Source organism: Rana temporaria, chromosome 6 (assembly GCF_905171775.1).
Source record: "Rana temporaria chromosome 6, aRanTem1.1, whole genome shotgun sequence".
Lineage (NCBI taxonomy): Eukaryota > Metazoa > Chordata > Amphibia > Anura > Ranidae > Rana > Rana temporaria.
This window is the reverse complement of record NC_053494.1, coordinates 195,712,162-195,736,457: the sequence shown is the minus strand read 5'-3', so window position 1 is coordinate 195,736,457 and position 24,296 is coordinate 195,712,162. Positions and strand designations below refer to the sequence as shown.

General features: G+C 41.5%; 1 protein-coding gene across 1 annotated transcript in view; it reads right to left on the bottom strand.

Moving 5' to 3' along the window:
- The window catches only part of LRP1B (LDL receptor related protein 1B), a 1,757,966-nt gene that overhangs the window by 399,407 nt on the left and 1,334,263 nt on the right, over nt 1-24,296 (bottom strand). Inside the window, exons 38-41 of the mRNA XM_040358043.1 lie at nt 23,344-23,470; nt 18,827-18,978; nt 18,396-18,520; nt 15,760-16,131 (exon numbers count right to left, since the gene is read on the bottom strand). Coding sequence (XP_040213977.1) covers nt 15,760-16,131; nt 18,396-18,520; nt 18,827-18,978; nt 23,344-23,470 — 776 coding nt within the window. The remainder of the gene's footprint in view (nt 1-15,759; nt 16,132-18,395; nt 18,521-18,826; nt 18,979-23,343; nt 23,471-24,296) is intronic.

Below are 24,296 nucleotides of genomic sequence, written 5' to 3'. Positions count from 1 at the left end.
GTGGACCAGATCTGCATGCAGACTGCCATGGGTCACACCTACATCTTGCTAAACAAACAACACTGCTGACAAACTAACTGAGGATTAAAGGTAAGGCTGGAGTTCAGCTTAAACATTTTATCATTTACACATGACTATAGTCTCTGTTTCATTCGTTCAATAAACTGGGTTACATAGTGGCTTGTAAATTCTAAAGTCTCATTGTTCAGTAGGCTGCAAATGCGTAACATAATGCACGGTTATAAATCTGGTTTTAGTGAGCTCAGAGCTTCAAATGAAGGACTGATACAAGGTTATAAATCTTTTTACGTGAACAGAGGAAGAAAAAAATAATAAATACTGTGTTACTGTGGGAAGCTGATGTATTGAGTTACTGTAACGAGTGTAGAGCGGCTGTCATTTTCCAATGCAAATTTGATAGGAATGAAGATTGATCAATGGGAGAGGGACTGAGAATGTGCACTAAATGCTCTGGGTGTACCAGATCACAGTACTTAACGAAAAATACATATTTTTCCTGCTGCGTGAAATTAAACACATGGTATTTGGAAACAATCAATATTTTCTTTTATCATTTGACTTCAAGGTGCACTCCAGGCAAAGCAAAAAATTAGGCTAAGGCCTTCGTACATACGACCGAGGAATTCATCGTAAATGAAACATCGTTTTCTCGACGAGTTCCTTGTTAGGCTTGTCGAGAAACTTGACAAGATTTCTTTGCGTACACACTGTCAAGACAAAATCTCGTTGTTCTCAAACGCGGTGCCGTAAATCACGTACGACGGCACTATAAAGGGGAAGTTTGATTCCACTGGCGCCACCCTTCAGAGCATGTGCGGGTTTCTAAGCATACACACGAACGTGTTTCTTGTCGAAAACCAGCCCAACGAGGAACACAATGAGGAAATTGAGACTCCCGATGAGGAAAAAGAGAACGTGTTCTCTTTTTTTCTCATCGAGTTCCTCAACAGTTTTCTCGATGAAAAACATACACACAACCGTTTTCCTTGGCAAAAAAGCTCTGCCACCAAGTTTCTTGATGGATTTTGTCGAGGAAAACGGTTGTGTGTACGAGGCCTTTCAGATGCAAACTGGGGGCATACAGTATAGTCTTCATATTTTTATCCAGGGATTGTTATAGTTCACCAGTCCACTCCACTCCCAGTTGTCTGGAAATCTGGTGATTAGGGGCCCATATTATCTAAAAATTGCATATTTCAGCACAGGGATCCCAGGAATGGTATCTTTTAGTGCATGAATGGTTCAGATTCATCACAGTGAGATGAGTATGCAGACAAGGGGTTAAATTCACATTAGTGATACAGTAGTTAGGTTGAGGGTTAGTGTTAGAGTTACAGGGAGGACATGTGTTAGGTCCACAGGAAGGGTTAATGCAAGGGTTAGTGTTAGGCTTACAGGCAGGATTAGTGTGAGAATTACTGTTAGGCACCACAGCAGATTAGAGGGAGGGTTAGTGTTAGGTTTACAGGCAGGGTTAGTGTGGGAATTAATGTTGAAGTTACAGGGGGAGTTAGTGTGAGGGTTAAACAGCAGAGTTAGTGCTAAGGTTACAGGGAGGGTTAGTGTTAGGGTTAGGGGAAGGTAAGTGTTAAAACTACAGATAGGGTTAGTGCAAGGGTTAGTGTTAGGGTTACAGGCAGCATTAGTGTGATAATTAGTGTTAAGCAACAGGGAGGGTTAGTGTGAGAATGAATGTTGGAGTTACAATGGATGTTAGTGTAATAGTTACATGGCGGGGTTATTGTTGGGTTACAGGAGGGGTTAGTGTTAGGCTTGCAGGGAGGGTTAGTGCTAAGCTTACAGTGAGGGTTAGGGTTAAGGTTACATGGAGGGTTAGTGTTAGGGTTACAGGGGGTTGTGTTAGGGTTGCAGGGAGGGTTCATTCTAAGCTTACAGGGAGGGTTAGGGTTAAGGTTACATGGAGGGTTAGTGTTAGGGTTACAGGGGGTTGTGTTAGGGTTGCAAGGAGGGTTCATTCTAAGCTTACAGGGAGGGTTAGGGTTAAGGTTACAGGCAGAGTTGGTGTTTATAGGCATGATTAGTGTGAGAATTAGTGTTGGAATTTCAGGGGATGTTAGTGTGAGGGTTACATGACAGGGTTAATGTTAGGGTTACAGGGATGGTTAGTGTTAAGGTTACAGGGAGGGTTAGTGTTAAGGTTACAGGGAGGGTTAGTGTTAGGGTTACAGGAAGGGTTAGTGTTAAGGTTACATAGAGAGTTAGCTTTGGGGTTATGGGGAGGGTTAGTGTTAGGGTTGCAGGGAGGGTTAGAATTAAGGTTACAGGTATGGATGGTGTTTACAGGCAAGATTAGTGTGAGAATTAGTGTTAGAGTAACAGAGAAGATTACAGTGAGGGTTAGTGTTAAGCACATACACACTATCATTTTTCCTGACGGTTTTCTCTTCAGGTTTACCAAAACCATCTAATATGAGGTCAAACCTCAAGAGTTTCAATTTGTATGCAATCAGGCAGGCCCTTGTACTACATGGTTTTGGTAAACCTGATGAGAAAACCGTCAGGAAAACTGATAGTGTGTATGGGGCTTTAGGCTTACAGAAAGGGTTAGCATGATATTAAGTGTTAGAGGTACAGGCAGAATACAAGTAAGAATTAATGAATTAATTAGTGTGCGGGCTGCAGAGAGAGCCAGTGTTTAAGAATTAAACTCAAATTTTTGCTTGATCTAAATTTTTGGAATTTCAGTTGACTATATTAGGTTAATGATGTCACAAGTACCCCTGCTACTTTATGTACATCAGCTCATTGGCCCAGAAATAATAGCTGACTTTTATGATTGTGCCCAAATCTGTTCCGGACAAACACAAGCTCATCCCTATTCATAACACATATCATCATTTATTTCCTTCTATTACAATAAAAGTGGGTTTCATCACATTCAACGTTATCTGAACTAAATTCAATCCAAAATATCAACTGCTTCCTGGATGTGTAAGTGGTTGGAACACTTTAAACTAGTTCTATTCTCTTATTATGTCAGAATCGCTCAAGGACTTGAAATAGGTACACCGCTTCCTACATGTATATAAAAATAAGTGTTCATTCCACTTTACAATGGAAAGGACATTGTGTCTGCTGCTCCGGTAATTGTTAGGAATTTACAATTACTTCCCCTGTCAGTGTACATTTTAATCATGAAGACAAAAACTGACCTCCTCACCTGTTCTCTGTACAGGTACAGTTCTGATAGACAATATAAGCATCTTCCCACCCCATCCCAACCCAAACAAACACCAAAGTGCTTTCTTGCAAGAGTATTCTCAAGCTATGATGAATGAATTTGCATTAATAAAACTGAATGAGACGTTGGGGGTTATTTACGAAAGGCAAATCCACTTTGCATTACAAGTGAAAACTACAAGTGCAAAGTGCACTTGAAATTGCACTGAGAGTGCACTTGGAAGTGCAGTCGCTGTAGATCAGAGGGGTACATGCAAGGAATATTAAAAAAAAAACAGCATTTTAGCTTGCACATGAGTAGATGGTAAAATCGGCAGAGCTTCCCCTCATTTCAGATCTACTCCTCAGATTTACAGCGACTGCACTTCCAAATGCACTTTCAGTGCGATTTCAAGTGCACTTTGCACTTGTAGTGCAACGTGGATTTGCCTTTCATAATTAACCCCCATTGGATGACCAAGGCCAGATATACATTATGGGAGAGATTTACTAAAACTGGAGCAATTAAAATCAGATGCAGCTGTGCATGGCAACCAATCAGCCTCTAACTTCAGCTTGTTCAATTAAGTTTTGACAATAAAACCTGGAAGCTGATTGGTTTCTATGCAGAGCCACACCAGATTTTGCACGCTCCAGTTTTAGTAAATTTCCCCTTATATCTATATATTTGACTTTTACATCTATAGACTGTGTTTCCTGTTCTGTAATTCTTTTTTTCCCCCAATAATTCTAAATTTGAAACTTTCAAAGCATTACAAAGTAAAGAAATACAGTAGTAGTTGAGAGACATATCAGATCCAGCTTTACAGATGTAGGTATTAACCAATAGATCTTGTAAGATGAAAAAAGCTATGAAGTATAATCAGTAAGACCCCTTTCACACGATAGGCCCGCTCTGATCTGCCTGTCCATTTTTCAGGTGGATCTGAGCAGGCCACTCATTGACATGTATGGGCAGGCAGATGTCAGCGAAGATGTGTCTGCTGACACCTGCCTGCCATCCGATCCAACAAGATCCTCTCAAAACAGACGGATGGCGATACATTCACCATCTATCCAGCCGATTGGATTGGATGAACACAGACATGCTGTCCGTTTTCATCTGATCTTCCCATATATATCAGCGGGGCTCTGACATGCTGGTGGCTGGTATAGGTTTACAAAGGCACTGTCACGGATCTGGCTTTGTTGGTTGTATTGGAATTCTTGTATTTGGTATCTACGTTATGTTATTTGGTAATATCTACTTACCGTATATACTCGAGTATAAGCCAAGGACCAAATTTTACCACAAAAAAACTGGGAAAACGTATTGACTCGAGTATAAGCTGAGGGTGAGAATGCAGCAGCTACTGTAAGCGGAAATAAGGGTCAACAATGCCCATTTGCAGCCTGACCTCACTGTGCCCATTTTCAGCCTGACCTCACTGTGCCCATTTGCAGCCTGACCTCACTGTGCCCATTAAAGCCTGATCTCACTGTGCCCATTGCAGCCTGACCTCACCATGCTCATTGCAGCCTGACCTCACCGTGCCCATTGCAGCCTAACCTCACCGTGCCCATTGCAGCCTGTTCCTTACCATGTCCACTGCAGAATACGATCTGTGTACCCGAGTCTGTGACATAGACGGCGGCTGTGCAGTTTTAAAAAAATCACGCTCCTCCTTGTGCTGTTCGGTGATAGGCGGAACACTCGGTTTCCCAGAAAACACTGTGTTCAGTGTTCCGCCTATCACGATCGCCCTCTCGTCCTCTCGTCTATCACGAATGAGAGGGCGATCATGATAGGCAGATCACTGAACACAGTGTTTTCTGGGAAACCGAGTGTTCCACCTATCACGGAACAGCACAATGAGGAGCGCAATTTTTTAAAACTGCACAGCCGCCGTCTATGTCACAGACTCGGGTACACAGATCGGATTCTGCAATGGGCAAGGTACTCACTCGAGTATAAGCCGAGGGGGTCATTTTCAGCCCAAAAAAAAGGGGCTGAAAAAATTGGCTTATACTCGAGTATATACGGTATTTAATAAAAGCCAGGGCAATACAACTCCAATGAAAATACCGGTAATATGTGTCATAATGTATTATTTATATTTTTATTGTGTTTGGTTTTGATGTTCAATATCACTCCACCTTCTCAGCCCTACCCGGGTCATGGAGAGCGGGAGCTTAGCGGGCAGTAGGATTCTTAGGAGCAACTGGTGCCTGGTATCACCCAACCTACTACTCCTCCTCCCCCCGTAGTTTTAAAAGAGCTTACATAATTAATACATAATTAATTAGGTTGGAAAAAGACCATGTCCATCTAGTTTAACCAAGCAAAATGTTCTTCAAGGTCATGATAGAGTGGGGAAGATTTGTTCAGTGAAAGTAGCAGGATAATCATCTTCCTAACCTCCTCTCGCTTATCAATTATTATCCTGTCACTAACTTGTATACTATAGAAAGGATAATCTTTCTCCTCGCCTCTCGACCATGCCCCCACAATCTCAGGCTTAACTAACACTGCACTTCATGTTCACAGCTATGTAATAAGGCTTCTGTGTGGATTCCCTCTTGCAAACTCAAGCTCCGTGAATACATCTTAATTAAAAATAAGAAAAAAATGGCTAAGTCCCTTGTAAATTGAAGCTGACCTCAATGTCAACAGCTTCACACCCATAAGCAATACATATAGGGGTACTGTTTTAGCTGCCTATCCTACTACTAGATAGTCCAGAAATTTACACAGCTGTACCACACAGTGCACCCCTGCCTGACACGGCGGCAGAACTGATTTTAATTTGCTGCAGTTAAAATGGCTATATACTGTATATTTACTATTAAATCTGCTCCCTGCCCCGTATAACTCCTATACTAACTACCCTGTAGAAGGAAGATGCCTATATTTACCTATTCTCAGGATGCTCTGGTCTGATCACGTGATCTCCCCAGCGACTAGTTTCAGGTGAGAGCGCCAACAACGGATGGAATGCCTGGGCAGCGGTGTCAACCATAGCCTTACTTACGCCGATGGACGTGAAACTGGGACTATCTATCTATCTATCTATCTATCTATCTATCTATCTATCGAACAGAGTAATCACGATGATGCCAATTTCACATGTCAGGAGCAGTTAGGAGAAGGTCTATCGTATTCAACTAACATTTGTATTTATGTAGCACCCTCTTATTTTGGCTGCTAATAGTGATGGGCCAAACACACCCCTGTTCAGTTTGCACCACAACTCTAGCCGCTAATAGGGTTCAGTAATTTCGTTTTTGGCTCCTCTGCACCCGGTGGGGCAGGATTTGATTGCTACTGGCTGTTCTGGGCTGGCTGCAGGCTACTTCCCCTTCCAGTAAATTCTGGAATATAGTGGGTTGGGAGAGGCTAGAGCAGCAGGGTCTTTTTCCTGGTGGAGAGAGACCCATTTTGAAGGGGCTGTTTTCCCTCCTGGGCTAGCTGCTGAGTCCAGCATTCGTGTCTATGGACGCAAATGCTGGACTCGGGAGAGCGCCCCCTTGGCAAAGTGCTTCCCAGAGGGGGTTATCTGAGGCAGGAAGGAGCCGAGACAGCTGCCAAGGGACCCCAGAAGACGAGGTTCGGGCCACTCTGTGCAAAACGAGCTGCACAGTGGAGGTGAGTATGACATGTTTGTTATTTAAAAAAAAACTTTACAATCACTTTAAGGTAGAGGGGTAGGGGACATGGCCAGGAACAATTCAAAGTCTATGCTTTTGTTTCTTCTTCTTTTTCATTGCAGGTAAAGAATCGATTTCAAGCAGAAGCAACATGTTGTTATTGAGTTCTTGAGGAAGGAGGGATAGAAACTGTCTGACATCCACAGAATGTTACAGAAAGTTTTGGTGAAGTTTACACCATTGACAAGAGTCATCAATGACAAGACATTACTCTTGTCAATGGTGTCATCTCCACAAATATTCGGTCGTTTTCTGTGGGAGGCAGACAGACTGCACCCCTCCTTGCTTAAAGCGGAGTTCCACCTAAAAATGGAACTTCCGCTTAACCCACTCCTCGCCCCCTTACATGCCACATTTGGCATGTAATTTTTTTGGGGGGGGAGTGAGGGCTTCAGGAGAAGGGGACTTCCTGTCCCACTTCCTCCTTCTGCCGGGGGGCTGGAAAGGCGATTTGCTTAATCGCCTTCTTGCAGCCCCTCCCTGTAGGCGAGCGCCTGTCCAATCGGACGACGCCGTGCCGCTCGCGCATGCGCAGTGCCGCTCGTGCATGCGCAGTGGGTGCCCGGCCTTGAAGCCGAAAGCTGTCACTGCCGGGTGCCCACACTAGGAATGAAGACGCCGGCCGGCGAGGGGGGACGAGGAGCGGAGCCCCGGCCAGCGCATCGCTGGAGCCGCGGAGCAGGTAAGTGTCTGTTTATTAAAAGCCAGCAGCTACACTTTTTGTAGCTGCTGACTTTTAATAAACTTAAAAAAAGGCTGGAACTCCCCTTTAAGAACTCAATGACAGCATGTTGCTTCTGCTTGGAATCCATTCTTTACTTGCAAAGAAAAAGAAGAAAAGTTACTACAGAAGAGTTATTCTACCAACATGTGAAATTTAAACAACCTATGTAGGTTAATAAAAGAGTATTACCCAAGTTTTTCATAAATCTAGATATAAATAATCCAATATTTTCATACACATGATCAGTAGCACAGGTGAAGGGGACACGACATTGGAACCGGTCTTATGAACCAGAAGATAGGTCTATTATTCCCCATGGGTGTCATTTCGAAGTGGTTTATTCTGGAACTTCTGCTGTCATTCAAACGATGTAAGCAAGATTTTTTTTTTTTTCAAAGATGCCATGAAAATTCTGACTGGGAGTTCATCCTTTAAAAACAAATACTTTCCATTTCACCTTCCTAAAGAGTGACTGAAGTTGTCATTAAACATGAAAATCCTTTTAGCAACTATACTGATACCTCAGGGAAGTTACACAATCTTATCACTTCACTGGAGTCCCAGTCTTCTGAGTCACAACAGGAATATAAAAAGATGTATAAGAATGATGTGTAAAAATTGCCTTGCATGAAAAGCAACAAAGCAATACTGATAAATATTTCACAAAATAAACGTTAACCCTATATATGTATTCTATAACCACTTCAGCCCTGGAAAGATTTTACCCACTTCCTGACCAGGCCATTTTTGCGATAGGCCCCGTACACACGTCCGAGGAACTCGACGGGCAAAACACATCGTTTTGCCCGTCGAGTTCCTTGTGAAGCCGCCGAGGATCTCGGCGAGCCGAAATTTCCCATTGAACAACGAGGAAATAGAGAACATGTTCTCTATTTCCTAGTCGAGGTCCTCGTCGGCTTCCTCGGCCGAAAGTGTATACACGGTCGGGTTTCTCGGCAGAATTCAGCTCCGACCGAGTTTCTGGCTGAATTCTGCCGAGAAACTCGGTCGTGTGTACGGGGCCATACGGCAGTGCGCTGCTTTAACTGACAATTGCGCAGGCGTGCAAAGCTGTACCCAAATAAAATTGATGTCCTTTTTTTTACCACAAATAGAGCTTTATTTTGGTGGTATTTGACCATCTCTGGTTTTTATTTTTAGCGCTATAAACTAAGAAAGAGCGTCAATTTTGAAAAAAACTATGGGGCAGATCCACGTACCTCTGCGCCGGGCGCAGCGTATCTAAGATACACTACGCCGCCGTAACTTTGTTCTTTTTTTTCTAATCCTGAAAGAATTTGCACCGTAAGTTATGGCGGCGTAGTGTATCTTTGGCGGCGTAATGGCACGCCATTCAAATCTCTGTGATGGGGCGTGTTTTATGTTAATACGTCGTGACCCGACGTAAACAACGTTTTTTTTAACTGCGCATGCGCCGTCCGTGGGGGTATAGCAGTGCGCATGCTCGAAATTAACCCAGAACAAGCCAATGCTCACGACGGTGACGTCATTCTACGCAAATCCCTATTCGCGAACGACTTACGCAAACAACGTAAAAAATTCAAAATTGTACGCGGGAACGACGGCCATACTTAACATTGAGTACGCCTCATAACAGCAGCTTTAACTATACGCCGGAAAAAGCCGAACGCAAACGACGTAAAAAAATGCGCCGGACGGTCGTACGTTCGTGGATCGCCGTAACTAGCTAATTTGCATACTCAACGCGGAATTCAACGGAAACACCACCTAGCGGCCGCCGAAAAATTGCAGATTAGATCCGACGGCGTACTAAGACGTACGCCTGTCGGATGTAGCCGAGATGCCGTCGTATCTTGTTTTGAGGATACAAAACAAAGATGCGACGCAAAAAAATTGAAATTACGCGGCGTATCAAGAGATACGCCGGCGTAATAACTTTGTGGATCTGCCCCTATATTTTTATCTTTTTGCTATAATAAATATCCCCCCAAAAATTTTTTAAATAAATTCAAAATTTCTGCATCAGTTTAGGCTAATACAGTACCTGCCGCCGATATTGCGTCAAACTCACCTCTGTTAGCGGCGAGATTGACACCTGCGAGCCCCGTCGCGGGAGCCAGCGCTGAGCTCGCCGCCCCAATGGATTCCTATGGATGCGCAGCATCTCATGGGGGTGGTGAGCGCGAGCAGCACATCGCGCTGGAAACACAATATATCGGTGGCAGGTACTGTATGTATTCTTCTACATATTTTTGGTAAAAAATAGTAATAAACGTATATTGATTGGATTGCGCAAAAGTCTTAGCTGTTAAAGGTAATACCGCCACCCAGGTGTACTTCAGGTAAATAAAGGATAAATTTCAGTAACCCCCGGAATTCCATGAGAAATCACAATGAGACACAAGAAAGCATTTAAGTGTTCATTAGATCTCTAAAGTTTATTCTCTCAGAGGGACTTATATACAGAAGAAAGATAGGAGGGGCTGTGTGTTAATGCATATGTCTCTAAAGATTTTACAAACTCAGTATTTTCTTATCAAGATTTAAACCAGCTGAATTTAGTTTTAACAATGGCTAAAAGATGACTTTGCTTATACAATCAGGCTGTTCCATGAATTTAACCACAATGACTTAGCAGAAGCAGGGTGTGACTCTATGCAAACTGTTAGCTAATGTAAGTATGTCAAAACACATATAGAAAAGTTAATTTCTACTTAAAAAATAAAGTCAGTTATTTATACATTCTATTTCAATCCTCTCTTTTATCACGAACGTGATAATCAGAAACCCTGAAACCCCCGACATTCCCCTGGGCTACTTCCCATAAATGTATCATTATCCTAAGCATGTAAAAATATAGAATAATAAGCAGATAATCTCAGCTTCATAGCAATTGTCCATGAAATGCAAAGGGGGGAGGGGCGTGACAGTCCTTAAAAGCAAGTGGGAGGTGCATGATAGCCTTTAGGCCAAAATAAAAAAATAGGGGATATATTTATGGCATTATTATTATTATAATATGTTTTTACTAGTATTGGCAGCGATCAGCGATTTTTAGCGGGACTGCGACATTGCAGCGGACAGATCGGACACTTTTGACACATTTTTGGAACCATTGACATTTACACAGCTCTGTGACATTGCAGCAGACAGATCACAGAGCTAAAAATAGCCACTGATTATAGTATAAATTTCACCGGCAGGGAAAGGGGTTAAGACTAGTGGTGATCAAGAGGTTAAAGGGGTTGTAAACCCTCGTGTTTTTTCACCTTCACTCTGATGAGGACCCTGATGTGAGTGAGTGAGTGAGTGAAAAACGTATATAGCGCAACACATGCAAACTGAATCGCCCCGGGCGCTTGGTATCCATTTCCTACTATACGCTGCCTTCAGAATAGATGGGTTTTGAGTTTTTTTCTGAAGGCCTTGTGATTCACTTCCGTTCAGATGCTGGTTGGTAAAGCGTTCCATAGTCTAGGTCCTTGGACTGCAAATCTTCGTTCTCCTTTATACTTGAATTTTTTTTAATGGGTTTAATTAAGCCTTGTTTCAGTGGGGTCGGCACCATGCCTTCCTTAAATGATTGGTTTATGATGTAAGATGGATGCTGACGAGGACCCTAATGTAAGGGAAAACTCTGATGAGTAAGAGGAGCATTGATATGATGTGGGCTTCTGATGTGAAAGGGGGACTCCAATGTGAAAGGAGGAACTTCTGATGTGATGTGGGAACTTCTGATGTGATGGGGGCTTCTGTATGTATACTCAATAATTTAGATTATATTCATTCATTTCTAAAACAGATTTTTCTTTTCTTTTTTGGCACACAATTTTTATTGTTTTTAAATAAACAATGTTTTTTTTTTTACTAAAGCTGGAGAGTGCAAAATCAGGCTCATTTCTCCCTAGAAACCAATCAGCTTCCAGGTTTTATTGCCAAAGCTTAATTGAACAAGCTGAAGTTAGAAGCTGATTGGCTACCATGCACAACTGCACCAGACTCTGAGTGAACCAGCTTAAGTAAATGAACACCAATTCATTCCTGGAGACCTCTGGCTTACGCCTTGGCTGGCACTGCCACTAAAGGTGACAATGCTACAGTGATATTCATGTAACCGAAAGAAGTGTTGTCTTCCTATCAAAGGATTACTAATCTAATTGTCCTTCCAACAGTTTGAGCAGCTATTTACAAAATATCTTAAGGGTTACCTACAAAATTTCCAAATTGTATTAGTATTTGTGCAGCCTATGTCACAGTTAAGATTTCATAGTTTGACTCACTTTATAAAAGAGAGAGGTGATCATTAACGCAGAGCCTTATAGGGCTGGCAATGGGGTCTTAGGAAAATGATGTAGTGTCTGCTCCATTATTTTTCTAACCAGACAAATGTACTTACATACTGATTTTCATCTGTGATAATTATCTGTGAAAGCTATGATGTGTACAAAAAACATAAATAATTATTGTGCATATCAAAGTTTATTAGCACCCACAAACATGGCTGCATAATCTGCATTCACTGGTTTAGTTTACAAATGAAGGCGTTTTGTTCCCGTCTTATTTCTGCCTGTAGTACAAGGCTCTGACAGAGCTCTACATTCAAATGTGTCCTTGCTTATACATAGATTTGTAAAACAAATTCCAAATGTAAAGCTCTCTGTCAATGCAACATTAATGAGTACATGATCATGATCCATGTCTCAACAAGTCGATGAGCATCTCAAAGACGCAGATCATAACAAGTCCCTCTGTTTGATATTAATGCGAGTCATGAGATTATTACAGCATATCAAGTATATAGGAAGAAAAGACTGACTTCCAGTTCATCCACAAGCAAATAAAAACAAACAAACAGATAGATAGATAGATAGATAGATAGATAGATAGATAGATAGATAGATAGATAGATAGACAGACAGACAGACAGACAGACAGACAGACAGACAGACAGACAGACAGACAGATAGATAGATAGAGTGCCTGACCTCACAAATGCACTTCTGGAAGAATGGTCAAACATTCCCATAGACACACTCCTAAACCTTGTGGACAGCCTTCTCAGAAGAGTTGGAGCTGTTATAGCTGCAAAGGGTGGGCCAACTCAATATTGAACCCTACGGAGTAAGACTGGGATGCCATTAAAGTTAATGTGTGTGTAAAGGAAGGGGGGCCCAATACTTGTGGTAATATAGTGTGTATATATATTTATTTATGTGAAAGGTCGCATAAAGCAATAACACAGTCTTTACTAAATTCAAAACTTTTTTACTTTTTTAGCTTTTTGAGTATCATTAAACAGTACAATATAGCCAGTCAGCATAAAAATGTATTCAACTATTTCAAGATTTAAACAATTATGCTGAGAATGTCCGACTGACTTTTTCCATCGGATTTTCCTATCGTGTGTAGCCCCATCTGAGTTTTTTCATCGGAAATTTTGATGAATTTCATTGGAATTTAGATATAGAACATGTTCTATTTTTCTCCGATGGAATTCTGTCGGAATTCCGATGTGATTTGGCCGGGCAAAAGCCTGGTCGTGTGTACGAGGCATATGAGGATGTTGTTACATAAATTTGCAAATATGTTGTAGATGTGAAGCCACGCTGCTGCATCCAGGCACACCGGGCAAATATAACTTTCTTGGAAGGCGCTATTAAAACTACTCCTTAATACTCAAGGGGGGAAGGAAGGCATAATTACAATTTATGATATAGCAACATTTTGATGCCCCCCCCCCCCCCCAGAGACGTTTTCCTTTGACACCTGGTCATGTCAATTGGTACAATAGTGTTACTGATCCTAACATAGGATATATATAAATCAAGGACAAGCATGCCTCCCGGCTCTTTTATCACCCCAATTTATGAAGTGCTGAAACATTAAAAATTGTATATTTGCATTTGATATTATAACATAATTGTTAGTGCTCCTATGCACAGTAACTCCATAAGCTTAATACAAACTTCTTCAAACCATGCGTAGATAAAAAAAAAACTAAATTACAAACCTCAAATATCATTATCTATATACATTTTTAGATGGGAAGATACACTGGGGTTTTTCAGTCTCAGGATTATTGTGTTAAGCATACAGGGTTGATATTAGAGTGCTGACCATGATGACCAGAATCTCTGAAGTAATCATCCAAGAAAGGCCGCACACTGATGATGTCACTCTATTGATTTTTATTACTGGCTTACTGGTAGTCCCTGACTGTAGCCACATACCTCTGATGTATAGTAGTGCATAGATGCATTTAGTTCAATAGGAGCAAAACACATGAAAAGGACAAAGCCACAGGCAGGGACTATCAGTAAGCCAGTCTGGCGGAATACACATCAATAGAGTGAAGTCATAGGTCTGTGGTCATTCCTGGATCATTAAAGTTGATGTAAACCTGAAAATAAATTGTAATTATGGCTTGCAATTTGTACAGTATAGGATCTCATGTTAGCTGTACCCAGTCTTGCCACAAAGAGTTAATGCAGCTCTGAGCAATCCTTTTATATATTTATTCAGACAGCGAAATAGGAGTCTGTTTCTCCCCCTTGCTCTGAGTGACAGGTGATTTACATATGTCATGCACAAGCCTGAGAGAGACATTCTGTGTACTTCATATCCCCTCCTTCTTTCTTTTCCAGCTCTCCCAGGATTGGCTGCTCCACACGTCAGCATGATTGGTCATGCTGAAGTCATGTGGTGACTTTTCTGGGTTTTGACTGGATGTTAGTGATCATAACAGAAGCTTAGTGTAAGAAATACACAGAGAAAATGCATGTTGACAACAGGAGTGTAGAGGTGGGCGGAGAGTCTACTGACATCACGACTCCACCCACCGAGCTCCGGACAACAGACCCACCCACAGAATCTGCAGCTTTTTGGGTCTCATACCAGACAGAGGGGAGACATTTGACAGGTAAGGATACATGCAGGAGGCATGTACTGTATATCCTTAGATATAACCATGATGGCAGTAGTTTAGAAAGGATGAGAGTGGGTTTACACTTTAAGGTGGATGTAAAGCAAAGCTGGGCTCTTGAGGCATGGCACCAGATTCACAGCAAACCAGAGAAGTATGTAGGGGTTTTACAATATATGTACTGCATCTACTCACAGATGGGGAAATGCAAAAAGAATCTGGGTCTAGCAATGGCATAATCCAAAAGCATGTTCCTGTGTATCTGAAGCCAGCTCTTTAGAAATGGAAACATCAAACCTCCATAATGGCACCCCTTCCCAGTAGCAGCCCAGACCAGCTTCTTAAAGGGGTTGTAAAGGTTTATTTTTAATTGTTTTAAATAACAAACATACCATACTTACCTCCACTGTGCAATTAGTTTTGCACAGAGTGGCCCCGATTCTCATCTTCTGGGGTCCCTCGACGGCTGTCTCGGCTCCTCCCCGCAAGAGCTAACCCCCCTCTGGGAAGTGCTCACCCAAGGGGGTTAGCTTGCGCTCCCGTGTGATACAGTCGGCGGTGTATCACTCGGCCCCGCCCCACGGTGTGCCACGTCATTGGTTTGATTGACAGCAGTGCAAGCCATCGGCTGCGCTGCTATCAATCATATCAATCATCTAATGAAGAGGCCACAGGAGCTGGGGGAAAGCAACGCAGGATCGCGCCCACAGAGATTGGGACTCAGGTAAGTAAAACAGGGGCTCGGGGGGGCTGGAGAGTGCAAGGTGTTTTTTCACCTTGATGTATAGGATGCATTAAGGTGAAAAAACACAAAGCTTTACAACGCCTTTAAAAACTTTAGGGAGTGCACAAAATGATTGTCAATAGCCTGCAAAACTAATTTTAGGTACTATGAATATACTACCTAACCTGGCTGCAAGCAATCAAAAACTAAGTCTATAAACAAAGATAAAATGTATAGACTTCGATCATAGATACTATGACCTCTGTATTGTTTGTTTCATTGTGATCTTACCTGATTCTGTTACAGCTCTAACTTTTTGTTTTGGTAACTCCACAAAAAAACAATAAAGTTCAGTAGTTTAAAAAGAAACTAAAATCTATGAACGTCGGACCTGAGCTGTTATTCAATGTTTTCTGGACACCTTTAGAAAAACCAACATTTTACTCATACACTGGAAGTGTGCTTGTTGCCGAGATATGAACCCAACCAGACACTTACTTTCAACAATGACTTTTCTACTTGTCCAGTCGTCGTTGATCATTTGTATGTTTCCATAATGGGCGTCACTGTAGAAGATACGGTTGGTACCTCTCTCATTAAATTTGTAGTCAAAGGCCAAGGAAATTATATTTTTAAAATACTCCGTGTTTTCGTACGGCTGTACAGGTGAATTGAGGTTGTTTTCGTCAGAAAGGTGAATGCTCTTTAAAACCGTTCTCCCCGAGTACAGCAAATAGCCCTCTTGTTTCAGACAAGTAATCCCATTTTTGGCCAGAAATCCATGAGCGCAGGCACACGTCCTTTGCATATTCCCTCGGTACAAGCAAAGTTGTTGACATCCACCATTGTTCTTAGCACAGATGTTGGTCCCTGCCAAGAAAGAAAATAAAACAATTTATTCAGGCATTTAGCGGCTGTCGTAGTTCATTGACCAACTTTACAGGGTTCTTTTATTAAGTCTCCCGAGGATTATCCCTTTCAGGGTTTAGATTAAACTGAATAATATCTCTGAGTGCCAGAAAAGTGCTTTTTTATATACAAATTCATAATCCTCTAGGTTTAAAAGTTACTTAAAAATTAGAAATGATGGTAAACAATTTTGAATGCACATTTGTTACAGATGTGCATACCTTCATTTTCAGTCTTCCTCCCTAAAGCTGAACAATATGCAGATATAAAAGACACAAATAAACAGAACTTTTGTATATCCTAAGGCCATTGGGCCCCTATAAACCTACTGAAACACTTGCCATTTATTTCAGACTTTTCCTCAATAAAAATACTATGGAAAAGCAAATACAATACAATACAAATAAATGCAGATTGGTATTTTTTAATATCTGAATTTGATTTGGTATCAGCCTCTTGTAGTTCTTATAGAGCAGAACTCAGACTGAGGGAGGGGGAAGTGGCACAAGGAACATGCTGATAGGGAGAGAGAGCACAGTAGCAGAGAGATGAGCCTATCAAGTCTGCTGCTTCTACTTTCCCTTTCCAATCAAAGGCTGGGGGTGGGGCCAGGACCTGTAAGCATTACTAAATTGCAGTAGAGAAAAATCAGGTCTCCTGCGTGCCAGACAGTGTTGTGCTGTAAAGCAGGGCTGTGAAAATCTCAGGACTGAGAGGACGGAAATACAATTTTAGAATATAAAACAGCTCCCTTATAAATATTTCCTCTGGTTATTAAGCTGTCTGTGGACATGTGGCAGTTCACTAATTAGAGTGACATGTTTTTGCCATCCTTATGACCTGTCCAGGCAAAGATAACATTGTCATATTAAAGTGATTGTAAAGGATCGTTTACATTTTTTTTAAAATAACAAACATGTCATATTTACCTCCACTGTGTAGCTTGTTTTGCACAGAGTTGCCTCGAACATCCTCTTCTGGGGTCCCTCGGCAGCTCTCGCAGCTCCTCCCCGCAATAGATAACACCCTAGGAGAAGTGCTCTCCCAAGGGTGTTACCTTGCGGGCGCGCTCCTGAGTTAAGCATTTGCGTCCATAGACACGAATGCCGGACTCGGCCCTGCCCCCTAGGGCCCACGTCATTGGATTTGATTGACAGCAGTGGGAGCCAATAGCTGCGTTGCTATCAATCTATCTAATCAAGAGCCGGGACCCAGTGGAGAGAAGGATGGCGTGTCTCCACCGAGGAGATGAAAGGGCTCAGGTAAGTAAAACGGCGGGCTGGGGGGCCGGTGACTGCCAGGTGTTTTTTCACCTTAATGGTGAAAACACACAAGCCTTTACATTTGGAATAATTTTCTAGAGTATTGGAAAAATAAACACAAAACCTAGATGGTCTGTTGTATTGTGTATTTAACAGGCCAAAAGGAACAAATAAGAGAAAGTAGAGAAGGTTAGAGTTTACATAATCTTGCAATAACAGATTGTTCCTTCAAATGTTTTTTTTTTCCTCTTCTTGCAGCTATTAAAAATAAAACATATGTAAAATATGGTTTACTCATTTAAAGCCTATGTAGCTAAAATGTAAAACAGGAAAATCAGCACAAGGGACATTCAGTAGGATGCTTCCCTTGTGCTGATTCATATTATTTTAGTTGAAATTCTCCTCACTCCACCAACTCCTGCTGCTGTAGTATTCCAATGCAGTAGGGCAGGGGTACGCAACCTTGGCACTCCATCATGCCTCTGCCTCCAAGAGCCATGCCTGTGATTGTCAGGGTCTTGCAATGTCTCATGGGACTTGTAGTTTCAAAACAGCTGGAGGGCTGAGGTTGCCTACTAGAACTAAGGGCTGTCAAAAAGCGCAGCTAAGTGGAAAGGGCAAGCCTAGTCAAGCTCTCTTGATGAGAGACTGTGATAGCATGTTAGTTGTATTAACCCTCAATTGCAGTGAGGGGGTAGGGACAGAGGGAGATTTCAACTAAGGAAAAGTAATCATCACAAAGGACATAGTCTACTGACTGCAAGCTATGTCCTTGTGCTGATTTTCCTTATTTAAATTTCAGCTACACTTAGGTTTTAACTGCTGCTTTCATGTTTTGAAAGAACAGAGCCCAAGTACAATGACAAGGCCTTGTAGAGTTGTTCAAGAACAGCAAAAAAATAAAAAATAAATCCACAAATCTGACAGCAATGGTGGTAGAACAGACAATGCAAAGCGCCAAACCTTTCTCTCTGGCTCGGTTAAAGACCTTCACGTCCTTTAGATTAATTCCAAGTCCTGTCCTCATGGTTACAGCATCCGTAGCGTCGTTCTTGGGGCCTCTTCTGATAGAGCCATTGGAGTGTGCTCTGCCAAAAAATGGGAGAAAATCACAGATCAGCAATCCTGGGATAACGAAACTCAAACACGTCGTTAAAATGCAACAGATAACTGATTTCAAAGACGGTATAGGAAACCTACTTCTGTCCGTGACATTGATATGGTTTGGCTTTGAATATCGAAAGTACTTTTTTATTTTTCATCTTGGGGAAATTGCCGCACTCCACGAGAGCCTTACTGTGACCTTGCTAAGGAATGGCTAATCCTACAAGGGTGAAGCAGCTGGCACAGAAATCACATTTTCCGACTGAAATACTTATGGAAAAATAAATTACCTGTCAGACCAGTAGATGTAAGCCCCGAAGACGACAACGGAAAACATATCCACATTGCTTCCTGACAGCACAATCTCCCGATTCCGACCACTCTCAAGGTCGATCCTTTCTATCTTGTCCGTGCGGGCATCGCACCAGTACAATTTGTTTTCCTAAAGATCAATTTCAGAGTAAACTTCAACAATCTCTTTTATTTGCAGGAGTTCTTTATTAAGCGAATAATGGAAAGGTGAAGGAAAGGTGTGTGGCCATAACATTTTTTAAAGAGATACTGCAAACAAACTGAATAACTGCAATGGTTATGTTAACATTTGTTGGTGTATTCAACCAGTAATGCTTTTTTACAAAATACATTTCTACTATGCCCAGACAGGAAGTTCAAAGTTTAAATCAGGTAGAAAGTGATTGGATGCATTTGCTACAAAAACGGGAAGAGAGGATCTGTTAATTTTGGCACACAACTAATCGGTGTACACACGATCAGTTTGTCCGATGAAAACAGACAGATGGACTGTTTTCATCGGACAAACCGCTAGTGTGTGGGCTCCATCATGAAAAAAAATCGAACATGTTTTAAATTTTTACTATGTATAAAAAAACGATAGAAAAATCCGATCGTCTGTGTAAAACTCCATCGGACAAAAATCCACGCATTCTCAGAATCAAGTCGACGCATGCTCGGAAGCATTGAACATTTTTTTCGGCTCGTCGTAGTGTTGTACGTCACCGTGTTTTGGTACGATCGGATTTTTGACTGATGGTGTGTAGGCAAGACTGATGAAAGTCAGCTTCATTGGATGTCCGATGAAAAAATCCATCTGATCAGATGCCATCAGATATCCAATCGTGTGTACAGGGATTTAGTGTCTGTTTTTTGTTGTGCTAGAAATTTGGCACATTGTATTTTTTCTGCTTTTATCAGCTCAATTTTATTTATTTTCTTTGACAATATAGGGGTTGATTTACTCAAACTGGAAAGTGCAAAATCTAGGGAAGTTCTGCATGCCAGCTAATCTGTGTTTAACTTAAGCTTGTTCAATTAAAGAAAAACGCCATCTTACCACACACTTTACGTGGTTTGTTTGGATCAAGCTGGCCCAAGGGAACTATGTCCCTCTCAAACATGTAAGACTGCTGGGTGTGCTATATAAACTTTATGTAGCTGCAGTTACATACAGCATACTGCACAGTGTTTTGGGTGCGAGCTGAGACTTCCCGTCTAATACCCAGAACACAGAAGAGTCTACCGCAATGGCGCTCAGCCGATCACAGCAAGCAATGTATTTTATCAATAAATCCTAAGCTTCCTCTGATTGGCTGAGTCAGAAAGGTGGGGTGATGATGTCACAGCCCCCAACTCAGCCATTCAGAAGAAGCTTTATATTCATTGATATAATACATTGGTTACTCTAAACGGATAAGCTCAGATGCGGTAGACTCTTCTGTGTTTCGGGATATGAGACAGGAAATCTCGGCTTGCACCCAGACAATAGTGCAGTATGCTGTTTGTAGCTATAGCTAAATACAGTTTATACAGCATACCCAGCTGCCTTTCCTCACACTTTACGGGAAGCTGATTGGTTTCTATGCACAGCTGCACCAGATTTTGCACGCTCCAGTGTTAGTAAATAACTCCCACAGTATTTATCTCTGTGAGGGTGCTGTTTATGTGAGGTTGAGACCCATGCACACCTGAGCTGAGTGTCTTTGGTTGTTTTTCAGCCCCCCTTTTTTATTTGTTTGTACATGCATTTTTGTGATTTTTTTTAAACACTTCTACTGAAGGCGAAAATGAGCAACTATGCCCCTCATGTGCATCTTCAAACAATGAGCAATACTACTCTCAGGTGTAAATAGGCATTGGTGAATATGATGGAGACCCTAGTGTTGAATGTTGAAACACTCTTGGTAAATACTGTATAACTAATTTGGGATTTAAATTGCTTAGGTGTAAATGGGGTTAGGGTCGAGTTTTGGAGTTTGGTTCACATTAAGGTTAGGCATAGGAGTTAGGTTAAGGTTAGGTTTACAGTATGATGTAAATCTGTATTCTATTTTCAAATTTAAAAGTAAAATGCTAACAATTAGCTGACAATATAAGATGGCCTAAGAGCCTCTTTTACGCTCCTCTCTGATTTAGCTTCACTTTGTTCTTGAGCCTTTTGACTTCATAGCTAAGCTCCACTGATAGGCGTCACCTTGTCCAAAGAAAATGTCCTTACTGACAATTCAGGTAGTTTCATTACACAATATATACAATAATAAGTGTGCATCCCCACAGAACAAATGAGTAACAATAATGCATATAATATGTGTAATTTAACAAAAGTCCAATAGTGACATGTTTTCTCATCAGACAATAGGTTTGGCAGTGTCCTTTTAAATACGAACATGCACCATATACCAATGACTCAATCTTGAATGAGGATGGGTAAACACCTGGTGCCCACCACCTTAAATAAAGATGGCCTCTTACCAAAAAGAGTGGATCATTTTAAAAGAGATCAAACCAACATGTTTGAACCAAACCTCCAGACAAGCAACAATATCCACAGTATGGAGCAGGTGAAGCCTAAACGACGACATTATCACACCCACCGAGTGGTTAGTGGTGAGGGGGTTGTCCTATGTACTGTTTGTGAATTACCTTTGTATGTACCTGTAAAATCTTTATAAAGTCGTTTTTAGCAGTTTTACACTATGCGTGTCGCTGAATCTTAGTAGTGAATGTTTACTATGTATACCATTGGTTATCTGGAGACTTGGTTCAAACATGCTGGTTTGATCTCTTTTAAAGGGATCCCCTCCTTTTGGTAAGAGGCCATTTCATTTGAGGTCATGGGCACCAGATTTTTATCCATCCTTATTCAAGATCACTTCATCGGTGGATGGTGTTCCAATTTAAAGCGACACTACCAAACCTATTGTCTGATAAGAAAGAATGTCACTATTGGACTTTTCTTATATTACATGTGCCATATGCCTGGTTGTTATTGATTTTTGGTAAGACGCCATCTTTACTTAAGGTGACAGGCACCAGGCTTTTATCCATCCTTATTCAAGATTGAGTCACTTCATCAGTGGATGGTGCACATTCTAATTTAAAAGGACACTACCAACCTATTGTCTGATTCACTATTGGACTTTTATTATATTACACATATTGGCCCAGATTCACAAAGGAGATACGACGGCGTATCTCCAGATACGCCCTCGTATCTCTGAGTTGTGCCGTCGTATCTATGCGCCTGATTCTTAGAATCAGTTACGCATAGATTTCTATTAGATCCGACCGGCGTAAGTCTCTTACGCCGTCGGAACGTAACTGCATATTTATGCTGGCCGCTAGGGGCGTGTACGCGGATTTAGAAATATGTAAATCAGCTAGATACGCGAAGTCACGAACGTACGCCCGGCCGACGCAGTACAGATACGCCGTTTACGTTAGGCTTTTCCCGGCGTAAAGTTACCCCTGCTATATGGTGGCGTACATGCGCGTACCAATGTTAAGTATGGACGTCGTTCCCGCGTCGAATTTTGAATATTTTACGTCGTTTGCGTAAGTCGTCCGTGAATGGGGCTGGACGTAATTTACGTTCACGTCAAAACCAATACGTCCTTGCGGCGTATTTGGAGCAATGCACACTGGGATATGTCCACAGACGGCGCATGCGCCGTTCGTGAAAAACGTCAATCACGTCGGGTCATGGTTATTTTACATAACACACGCCTCCCTGTTCCAAATTTGAATTAGGCAGGCTTACGCCAGCCTATTTACGCTACGCCGCCACAACTTTGAGAATACAGCACTTGCCCGTCTAAGTTGCGGAGGCGTAACGTAAATTGGATACGTTACGCCTGCGCAAAGATACGCGGATCTACGAGAATGTGGCCCATTATATGCATTGTTGTTATTGATTTGTTTTGTGGCGATGCACACCTATTATTTGTATATATTGAAAGCTTGACATCTGTTATTCGGATGATTAATGGTCCAGCTCTGAACTCACACATTTTAGCACTAAGCAAATAATTTACTTTATTTTATTAGTCTCATTGGACATAAGAAAGGCAATTGGCAGGGCATAGCCAGGGAAAGTCCAGATCCACTAACAAAGTGAAACTAAATAAAAGAGAAGCATTGTTTCTAGGTACAAATGTATTACTAAGCATCTTGTTATGTTTGCTCTTAGGCAGGCCTTTTGATATTTACTGTTGTACAGGTAGTTGAATAAATTAATTAATAAAGGCAACCTACCTTTAACAGTTGCCACTGAAACTGTGATATAATTATATGTGATATTGGTAGGCTGGTTTGATTGTTATTATCAAAAATTTGAAAATTGAAACTGAAAGATGCAGTGAGGGGTCAAAATTGGGGAATGAGTGTTTTAATCTTCTTGAAAAGGCAACCATATACCGCAGAAGGAATGAAGGACATGCTGACATTTTGATTGGTACATTATGATTGTGAACTGCCTGGAGAAAGCACTTTCCATTAATTAAAACAGACAAACCTCATAGTCCACCGAGATTCCATTTGGCCAAGCAATTCCTGTGTTGACAAGTATTGTCCTTTCTGATCCATCCAGTCGGGCTCTACTTATGCATGGGGTTTGCCCCCACTCAGTCCAGAAAAGATAACTGCAACCAAGAAAATATGGCACATGTACTAACGAGTTTTAGGCATCAGAAAACAGTAATACTTTCCAAAAACCACCATCCTGATCCCCCAACAAACACATGGGCAATCAAACTCATAAACTTATAAGCATACAAATATTACGAGCGACGGCTTTAAATCCCAACTCTACCCAAAACGTTTTTTTTTTTTTTAAAACATGAAATGTCTACTGCCTCTTTAAGGTTTTATTGTCATTTGTGTCCCTCATATAAATGCTTTCCCTTTCTAATGAAGAAATAGACAAAAACTTGTTTTCTGTAGTTTGAGGAAGGGTTTAAACATGTTGTGATGTTTTTGCTGTCTGTGCCTGTCTTTTCTGGTAAACAACTGCCCCTCTCTTTTCTTGTTTTGGAGTCAAAAACTGAGAGAAGATCTCACTATTAGAGTGACAAGTAGAAATAATAAACCAAAAGAAAGTCTAACTTTCGTATGCAAAAAAAAAAAGAAAAAAAAATTGTCTGAAACTGGTTAGGCTTCAGTGCAGACAGTGAAGAATTGAGTAAAAATGTCCAATTTAGTAGAATTTTGAACAGTGGCTTACATGGACTTAATTGAGCAATTGATTGAGAGTTTGGTTCCCTGCTATAGTTATTTAGACCCTTCGAAGTCGACTGTACTATTTGTTGATGAAAAGACCCCATCTTTCCGAACTATCCTCACATTCCATGCTGCATATGCTTTGTACCTTTTAATGAGCAATATCTTGGCAATAGCCCTGCATTAACCACTTCAGCCCCAGAAGGATTTGCCCTCAGGCCATTTTGCGGTATGGCACTGCATCGCTTT